The sequence below is a fragment of the Hylobates moloch genome, unplaced genomic scaffold (assembly GCF_009828535.3).
Source record: "Hylobates moloch isolate HMO894 unplaced genomic scaffold, HMol_V3 SCAFFOLD_12, whole genome shotgun sequence".
Classification (NCBI taxonomy): Eukaryota; Metazoa; Chordata; class Mammalia; order Primates; family Hylobatidae; genus Hylobates; species Hylobates moloch.
This window is the reverse complement of record NW_026652287.1, coordinates 101,411,367-101,420,734: the sequence shown is the minus strand read 5'-3', so window position 1 is coordinate 101,420,734 and position 9,368 is coordinate 101,411,367. Positions and strand designations below refer to the sequence as shown.

The 9,368-nt window shown below is 50.6% G+C and overlaps 1 protein-coding gene across 1 annotated transcript; it reads left to right on the top strand.

Annotated features, from left to right (window-relative positions):
* Positions 1-2,650: 2,650 nt before the first annotated feature.
* On the top strand, positions 2,651-8,373 carry LOC116479170 (leukocyte immunoglobulin-like receptor subfamily A member 3). Its single transcript, XM_032171070.2, has 8 exons — positions 2,651-2,705; positions 3,091-3,172; positions 3,335-3,370; positions 3,564-3,851; positions 4,000-4,302; positions 4,538-4,834; positions 5,086-5,388; positions 8,123-8,373. Exons 1-8 carry the CDS (start codon positions 2,652-2,654, stop codon positions 8,179-8,181), a joined length of 1,422 nt encoding a protein of 473 aa, XP_032026961.2. The 5' UTR covers position 2,651; the 3' UTR covers positions 8,182-8,373.
* The last annotated feature ends 995 nt before the right edge of the window (positions 8,374-9,368 follow it).

Below are 9,368 nucleotides of genomic sequence, written 5' to 3'. Positions count from 1 at the left end.
GAAGAAGAAGAAGAAGAAGAAGAAGAAGAAGAAGAAGAAGAAGAAGAGGAAGGAGGAGGAGGGGGAGCAGGAGGAGGGGAGGGGGAGGAGGAGGAAGAGGAAGAAACGAAAAAAGCATTTCCCAGATTAATAGGTGTGTGCTTGGTACCAGTGAATGCATTAATTTGCTCAAAGAACGCATCACGTTTGGTACAGCAGTGGTAATTGAATTCAACGTCTGCTTAGATTAATACATTTTATTCTCATTATTCAAGATATATCTGTCTTCTGCACAGTTAAAACAGAAATGTTAAATGGAGATGTAGTAGAAATCCTCACTTCTACCTCTTCTGAATCCTCGATGGTGGCCCTCATCTCTGCAACTAATCCAGGAATGAGGTAGTGCTTTTGGCTTATGATTTTTCTAGGTAACAGCAGCTCTAATGGTTTGCACTCAGCCTTTCCCACCACACTAGCCCTCATTCCACAGGTCAAGGAACCCATGTGGGAATTTAGATAGTTTTTATCTAAATAGACAACTAATTGGATAGTTGTCTTTTCCAATTGTGCATACCAGACCTGCATATATGGTCAACAGGATAGGTCTGAGACTCACTGAATTTACACTGAGAAAGATGTGAGCTCAAACTATGTTGATCATATGATCTCCACAAACCCCTTCTGACTGGAGGGTCACAGTGATATTTTGGGTCTCCTGGAATCAGTGTCAGATCAGAACCAGTGTCCAGTAGCACCCAAAATACCTGTGTTTTCCTCTAGTGGACAGTTGCCCTGACAAAAGGCCATAGGTCTCCTTCAGGAAGGCTGGGAGAGAGATTAACAGTGTAAATGTTTGGCAGTGTACCAGAGGCAATTTCAAGGAAATGTGGCCTTCATTGTAATTCAAGGAGTTCTGGGCCTATAAACTGGCTCCATTCCAGGAATTGATTAAGGGAGTACTACATATGCTTTTATGATTTAAAATTTGCTTACTTTACCCAGTCATTTTCTGATGACACAGATTAAGTAAAAATTAAGTAGGTTTCTTATCTATTTCACTTATGGGAACACCATGACCAACTAGCAAGCACCACATGCCTGCATAAGTCACATGATTTCAATTGCTGCTTTGAGTCTGCTTTGCATTATGGTGGTCACACCAACCTTGCCTTTGTTAGTGGAGTTCTGCCACATGGCCTCTGCCACTCTAGGATCCAATGACTCTAATTACATTTATGTTTCTCATTTCAGTGGCAGCAGCTCTAGCCTGAAGTTTGAAATTAAAAAACAAAAATCATCACAGAGCTCTTCCATAATTCTGGGTCTTCCCTCACACATTTATTTCTCACAATATTGTTGAAAGATCTTCGGCCGGGCATGGTAGCTCACACCTGTAATCCCAGCACTTTGGGAGGCCAAGGCAGGTGGATCATTTGAGGTCAAGAGTTTGAGACCAGCTTGGCCAACATGGTGAGATCTTGTCTCTACTAAAAATACAAAAATTAGCTGGGTGTGGTGGTGCACACCTGTAACTCCAGCTACTCAGGAGGCTGAGGCAGGAGAATCGTTTGAACCCGGGAGATGGAGGTTGCAGTGAACCAAGATCATGCCACTGCACTCCAGCCTGGGCAACAGAGTGAGACTTCATCTCAAAAAAAAAAAAAAAAAAAGAAAGATCTTCTAGACTCTTCCAATTTAGATGAGCCCTTCTTGAATGACAACTCCTCTCTAACATTTTAATCTTCCTAAACCTTTGAATCTCTTTCTCTGTAGTAAACAAAGGGAGATCTGGCATTTTGAGTCTAATCACTTTGGGCCACCTTTGGTGGAAACCTCCACCCTAATGACCCCTTAATGGTCCCAGGCACCTGTGGTGACTCACCTCTGGCCTCTGTTATTTAATGTGGATCCATCTACACTTGGGGACTTCCACACCTCTTTTTCTGCTCATGACATTGATGTTCTGCATATTTCAGAAATACTGCATGTACATTTCTCCATTAGGGATCTCAGATGTGAGATCTTGAGTGAACACATCAGTCATCCAACGCTATGATCCTATCATATCCCAAACACCTCATGTACTAACCTGGTCTGGAAATGAAGCACAAATGAGCCTCTCCCATGTGCCAGGAACCACTGACCCCACAACCACTGTGATGAGTGGGATTTGTGACAACAAGCTGCAAAGGAAGAAGCTGAGGCTCAGAGATTGTTCGTTACCCCCCGAGGTCACGTAGGCAGTGGATGATAACCAGTCTTTGAATAAATATCAGCTCCCTCCCCCACTCCCCAAATCAAAGCTCAAACATGTCATTGTTCCCAAAACGTTGAACAGGGATTGAGGTGCAGAGGGACTGCCAAGGACGCAACGGGCACCGAGGAGGCAGGAAAGACTCAAGAGATTTGTTCCCAGGGATGTCAGGGGTGGAAGCTGTAGGGAAGCTGTAGCAAAAAAAAAAAAAAAAAGGGGGGGGGGGGAAAAAAAAAAAGAGGGGGGGATTACTATTGATTAGAAAGAAAACCTATAGTCCAGGGCCACAAAGAGGGTCATGACTTCCTCTCTTTATTCCCTGCATTTCTCCTCTGTTCTCACTGCCACACGCAGCTCAGCCCGGGCTGCACAGCCAGGTGTCAGGTGCGTCTCTGCTGACCTGAGTCTACCCTGCAGCATGGACCTGCATCTTCCCTGGAGGATCTCCAGGGCTGGAGGGACGACTGCCGTGGTAAGGAGCCCACAACGCTGAGCTGATGGACAGGCTGAAGGAAGGAGGGAGACCTTGGGGGAGGCTGTGAGAGGGAGGAGGTCGCCCTCACCTGGAAGCGGCTGACTCAGGAAGGCACTAGGTCTTTTTCCTGCCACACCCCAGGTCTTAGTGAGATGAAGGCAAGCCAGACAGACAGTGGCTGCAGGTCAGGAAAGACCTCATTTCTGTCTGAAATGTCTATAGAAGGGTTGGGCCCGCCCCCACCTCAGCCCTAAAGAAAAGAGAGCCAGGCTCCTGGGGAGGGCAGTTCCACTTCCTGTGTGGCTGCAGATGACAAAACCCCATTACAAGAAGAACCCAGCCTCCGAGTGTCCACACCCTGTGTGTCTCTCTGTCCCGCCAGCACCGACGGCTCATCCATCCGCAGAGCAGGGCAGTGGGAGGAGACGCCATGACCCCCATCCTCACGGTCCTGATCTGTCTCGGTGAGATTTGAAGAGGGAGGGAGATTCTAACCTAGGAGGGACCTCACCCCACAGCCAAACTCTGGTCCCTAAGGAGACCCCAGGGGCTCACAAAGATCCCAGGGCGGGGAGGACCTGCTCAGGCTTCAGGGGGCAAATCTCTTACAGGGAACTCTCTTCCAGGGCTGAGTCTGGGCCGCAGGACCCACGCGCAGGCAGGTGAGTCTGTCCCCAGCTCTCCCAGGTCCCTGCTCCTCATTGGGGACAAGGGGCCACCTCCGTGCAGCTAGGGATGGGGAATAGCAGTTCTGGGCTGACTGACTGGGGCGTCTGGAGGGTCCTGGGCTGAGAGCTGGAATCTGTTGGGTTGGGTGGGAAATGACTTAGAATCTGACCTCTGATTTCCTTCCAGGGCCCCTCCCCAAGCCCACACTCTGGGCTGAGCCAGGCTCTGTGATCACCCAGGGGAGTCCCGTGACCCTCAGGTGTCAGGGGAGCCTGGAGACCCAGGAGTACCGTCTATATAGAGAAAAAAAAACAGCACCCTGGATTACACAGATGCCACAGGAGCTTGTGAAGAAGGGCCAGTTCCCCATCCCATCCGTCACCTGGGAACACGCAGGGCGGTATCGCTGTTTCTACGGTAGCCACACTGCAGGCTGGTCAGAGCTCAGTGACCCCCTGGAGCTGGTGGTGACAGGTGAGAGGACACTCAGGGGTCCCAGCCCCAGGCTCTGCCCTCAGGAAGGGGGTCGGCTCTCAGGGGCATCTGCCTCTCACAGCCCAGCCCTGGGGATGATGTGGGAGGTGGGAGCCCCATTTAACACGGTGCCTCCTTCTCTCCTAAGGAGCCCACAGCAAACCCACCCTCTCAGCCCTGCCCAGCCCTGTGGTGACCTCAGGAGAGAATGTGACCCTGCAGTGTGGCTCACAGCTGTCATTTGACGGCTTCATTCTGTGTAAGGAAGGAGAAGATGGACACCCACAATGCCTGAACTCCCAGCCCCGTACCGGTGGGTCATCCCAGGCCGTCTTCTCCGTGGGCCCCATGAGCCCGAGTCGCAGGTGGTCGTACAGGTGCTATGGTTATGACTCGCGCTCTCCCTATGTGTGGTCTTTACCCAGTGATCTCCTGGAGCTCCTGGTCCCAGGTGAGACATTCACAGCATTGCCTGGAGTTCCCTGAGTTCCCTGAGTCTCCAGGCAGGTGGGGAGGAGCCGCATCTCAGGGCAGCTCCAGGGGGGATGATGTTGGGGCGAGAGGGCTCAGGGCTCCTGGGGCCAGAGACACAGGAAGATCAGCAGTGGTGAGGCCCCGGGGGAGAGGGAGGGTTTGTGGGGAAGCCTGAGGGTCGGCTCCTGGAAACCATGACCACCTTTTCCCAGGTGTTTCTAAGAAGCCATCACTCTCAGTGCAGCCGGGTCCTATCTTGGCCCCTGGGGAGAAGCTGATCCTCCACTGTGGCTCTGATGTCGGCTACGACAGATTCGCTCTGTACAAGGAGTGGGGACGTGACTTCCTCCAGCGCCCTGGCCGGCAGGCCCAGGCTGGGCTCTCCCAGGCCAACTTCACCCTGGGCCCTGTGAGCCGCTCTTATGGGGGTCAGTACAGATGCTCCGGTGCACACAACCTCTCCTCCGAGTGGTCGGCCCCCAGTGACCCCCTGGACATCCTGATCACAGGTGAGGAGCCCAGTGGGTTCAGTCAGGGACCCAGGCTCTGCACAGGCCCTGCCGGGGAGCCCAGGTAGTGATGGCCGGGATGAGGGGTGGGGTCCCAAGGGAGGGAGAGACAGACAGAGACAGGGGATGGGCGGGGCGGGGGAGACTCAGAGAAAACAGAGACAGAGACTGAGGGTCCCAGAGAGAGGCCTGGGGAGGTCTCAGCTCAGAACAAGGAGGGGCAGCCCCTCACCCATCCTTCTTCTCTCCAGGACAGATCCGTGCCAGACCCTTCCTCTTGGTGCAGCCGGGCCCCACAGTGGCCTCAGGAGAGAATGTGACCCTGCTGTGTCAGTCACAGGGATGGATGCACACTTTCCTTCTGACCAAGGAAGGGGCAGCTGATCCCCTGCTGCGTCTAAAATCAAAGCGCCAATCTCATAAGTACCAGGCTGAATTCCCCATGGGTCCTGTGACCTCAGCCCACGCAGGGACCTACAGGTGCTACGGCTCACTCAGCTCCAACCCCTACCTGCTGACTCACCCCAGTGACCCCCTGGAGCTCGTGGTCTCAGGTGAGGGCACCGACCCTGTCCTCTCTGAGCTCAAAGGCTCAGCTCAGGCCCTGCCCCAGGAGAGCTCTGGGACAATCATGAATGAGGGGAGTGAAGGGGGGAGGGTCTGCAGGGGAGGGTCCAGCCCATGAGAGGGTAGAAATAGATGGGGATCTCCCACCCTGGGCTCCCACCCCTGAAGTCCCAGTAGAGTAAAGAGCAGGGAGGGCTGGGAGGAGACGGCGGGGGTGGGGGGTGAACCTCAGAGGAGACGAGATTAGACTGAGGGTGGGAGACGGAGGCCCCACCCGCTCCCCTCCTGATGTCTCCACCTCAGAATCAGAGCCTCTGGGTCCCAACCCCTAAGTCCTGACCCCATGGGTGAAAAAACAGCCACTCCCAGCTCAAGAGAAGTTTCTAGACTCTTCCCAATGCTACCTCCAATATTCAGGGTCTGACTTCCAGGGCAGCAGAGGGGAGGGTGGACAATAAGGGTGCGGTCTTCGTGGCTTCCTGGTGCTCCAGGGATGGGGCAGGTGTTCCCTCCGTAGTGTTCAGAGGGGAGGGAGGTGTCTGAGGTTCAGCATTGATGAGTGGAGCAGCAGGGTCTTTCCCCCTCCCCGAGCAGGAGTCCCAGGAGCCGTCGCCTCTCATGGGGAGCCAGGGTCAGGGGAGATCACAGGCAGGTGCTTGGTCTAGGAGTCAGGTGGGAGGAGCCTGGGGAGGTGGGGCTGGGTCTGTGATGGCTCAGCCTCTCCTTGGGAGGTGGAACTCCTAAAAAAGACCGTTCCCCTTGCACCCTGGACTCCCCATCTGAATAAGGGGGAGCTGCCTGGATGTGACCGCCCCAAAGCCCCTTCATTTCTGACCTGGGGCATCTGGGATGTGGCTCATCCTAGACCTGCTCCCGTCTCCAGCCATCTCTGGACAGGGGTCCTGATTCTCCCGATAACTGAGACTTGTAAGGGTTAAAAAGCCAACAGAGACGGGGGCAGGTGCATGCAGTTTCACTCATCCCTCCCGGAATCTCAGCTTAGTAAGACAAAGCCACAATATTTTGAAACAACAAAGGTTTACAAAGCCCCACTGTTTTAGAATCTCCTGTCGTTCTTGAAAAAAACAAAATCTCTCCAATTTTCTACCAAAAGCAACACCTGGCACAGCTCTGCATGACCCCAGTCCCTGACCTTGTCCTGCGGGATGTGTGATGGGTAGAGGAAGGAGAACAGGCTGGGTCGGGAGGATTTGGGGTCCAGCCTGACTTGAACACAGGGAAGATGCTGGGGCTGATGGAGGAGGAAGAGAGGCAGGCGAGATGGAGAGAGGATAGACGGACGCTCCCTTGGCAGCTCTTATTTCTCATTGCCAAGAGCCCTCACCCACACATGTGGGGTCCCTGGGCCATCTCAAGACAGGAGAGGAGGCTACTTGGGCCTTGGTGAGATCTGACTGTGATGAGGCTGGAGTCCGCCCCAGACCTCCTCCTTTAGAGACAAGCACCCCAGCTGTGGGTGCCCCCCCACACGGCCCCTCCTGTGCTCACCTGGAGGCCTCTGTGCTCAGGGCATCCCAAGACTAAGAGGGGGCCGTGCACCTGCTCCCTGGACGAATTAGGGAGGATTTCTACTCTGCGTTTTCTATATGCACTTGCCCATTGTTGCTCTCTTCCTTTCTAAATCTTTTAAAGCAATACTTGAATATATTAATTTATAATTTTTATTTGTTATATGAATCTATTATTTAAAAATAATTAATTCTACTTCTCCTTTCGTTGGGCCTTGATTTAATTTGTATATTCAATGTAGACATCCATTTTCATTAACGTCAAGTCTTCCTCCCCTACATATTAAAAATTGAGGTTTCCTTAATGAACTTCAGAAGTGTTTGGATTTTTTGTTTGTTTGTTTGTTTTATTTTGTTTTGTTTTTGTTTTTGTTTTTGTTTTTTTTTGAGACGGAGTCTCGCTCTGTCGCCCAGGCTGGAGTGCAGTGGTGGGATCCCAGCTCACTGCAAGTTCCGCCTCCCGGGTTCACGCCATTCTCCTGCCTCAGCCTCCTGAGTAGCTGGGACTACAGGCGCCCCCCACCACGCCCGGCTTATTTTTTATATTTTTAGTAGAGACGGGGTTTCACTGTGTTAACCATGATGGTCTCGATCTCCTGACCTTTGATCTGCCCGCCTCGGCCTCCCAAAGTGCTGGGATTACAGGCGTGAGCCACCGCGCCTGGCTGTGTTTGGATGTTTTAAAGCACAATGGCCCGCGGGAAACTGACCGGGCGGCTCCCTGTGGCATGTGAAACCCGGGGGAGGTCAGCGGGGGCTACAGTGCAGCTCAGCCCTGGGCCTGGGGGGGGTTCATGTCCTATCTTGTCCAATCACTGGATGATTCTAACATCTAAATAAGCCTCTTTTATAGGAAAAAGAGATGCTTTAAAATTGTTAATTTAAATTTAAATTAGAAGAGGGCAGTTTGGTAGTGAGTTAACATGAAATACAATGAATATACCCAAACCAGTAGCTTTCTCATGGGTACTTATCTCTTGTTCAAAAAATATAAAGGAATCAAATACTTCACTTATAAGTTGTCAAAGGTGTTGAATAATTCTTTAAATTAGATGAACATAATTTTTTAAATGTCTACCCAAGACCCCCACCTCTCCTTGACAGGGAGGTTATATAAGTTATACATAACCTTATATAGAATTTGTTATATAAGTTACCTCTGAATATGTCTCTTCTCTGTTTTGATTCTCAGGAGTAGCTGAGACCCTCAGCCCACCACAAAACAAGTCTGACTCCAAGGCTGGTGAGTGAGGAGATGCTTGCGGTGATGACGCTGGGCACAGAGGGTCAGGTCCTGTCAAGGGGAGCTGGGTGTCCTGGGTGGACATTTGAAGAATTACGTTCATTCCAACTTAAAGAATTATTCAACACCTTTAACAATGTATGTGTGAAGTACTTTATTCTTTCATATTTTAAAAATAAAAGATAATTATCCATGAGAAAGCTACTGGTTTGAGTATATTCATTGTATTTCATGCTAACTCACTACCAAATTACCCCATTCTAATTGCTTTTCTATGGATCTCCTCTAATTTCCTGATAAAATGTATACAAACCATGCGACAATGGAAATTTTACTTATTTCTATATTGCTTGCCAATATTTCTCACTTCAAATATCAATATGTATGTAACTACATCTTCAATAAATATCTAAAGTTTTATATCTATACATATTTATGTGTGGTTATGTAAGTTACATTTGAATATGTGTGTAGGTATATCCAAGTTCATTTGATATATATATCCATATCCTGAATATATTTGATGGCCGGGCGCAGTGACTCACGCCTGTAATCCCAGCGCTTCGGGAGGCCAAGGCGGCAGATCACCTGAGGTCAGGAGTTTGATACCAGCCTGGCCAACGTGGTAAAAATCCATCTCTACTAAAAACACAAAAAAATTAGCCAGGCGTAGTGGCGCACCCCTGTAGTCCCAGCTACTCAGGAGGCTGAAGCACAAGAATCACTTGAACCCGGGCGGTGGAGGTTACAATGAGCCGAGATAGCGCCACTGCACTCCAACCTGTGAGATAGAGTGAGACTCCATCTCAATAAGAATAAAAATAGGCCGGGCGTGGTGGCTCATGACTGTAATCCCAGCACTTTGGGAGGCCAAGGTGGGAGGATCATGAGGTCAGGAGTTCGAGACCAGCCTAGCCAACATGGTGAAACCCCATCTCTACTAAAGATACAAAAAAATTAGCCGGGCGTGGTGGCGTGCACCTGTAATCCCAGCTACTCGGGATGCCGGGGCAGAAGAATTGCTTGAACCCGGGAGGTGAAGGTTGCAGTGAGCTGAGATCACACCACTGCACTCCAGCCTGAGCAACAGAGCAAGACTCCGTCTCAATAAATAAATAAATAAATAAATAAATAAATAAATAAATAAATAATTAAAAAATAAATAAAAAGATATTTGATGTGGTAGGAGTTTACA

Excerpts from the sequence above, each read along its gene's own strand:
- LOC116479170 (XM_032171070.2), top strand. The coding sequence starts at position 2,652 with ATGGACCTGCATCTTCCCTGGAGGATCTCCAGGGCTGGAGGGACGACT. Across the intron at positions 3,852-3,999 it reads CCTGGAGCTGGTGGTGACAG|GAGCCCACAGCAAACCCACC; the intron begins GTGAGAGGACAC and ends TTCTCTCCTAAG. Across the intron at positions 4,835-5,085 it reads CCTGGACATCCTGATCACAG|GACAGATCCGTGCCAGACCC; the intron begins GTGAGGAGCCCA and ends TCTTCTCTCCAG.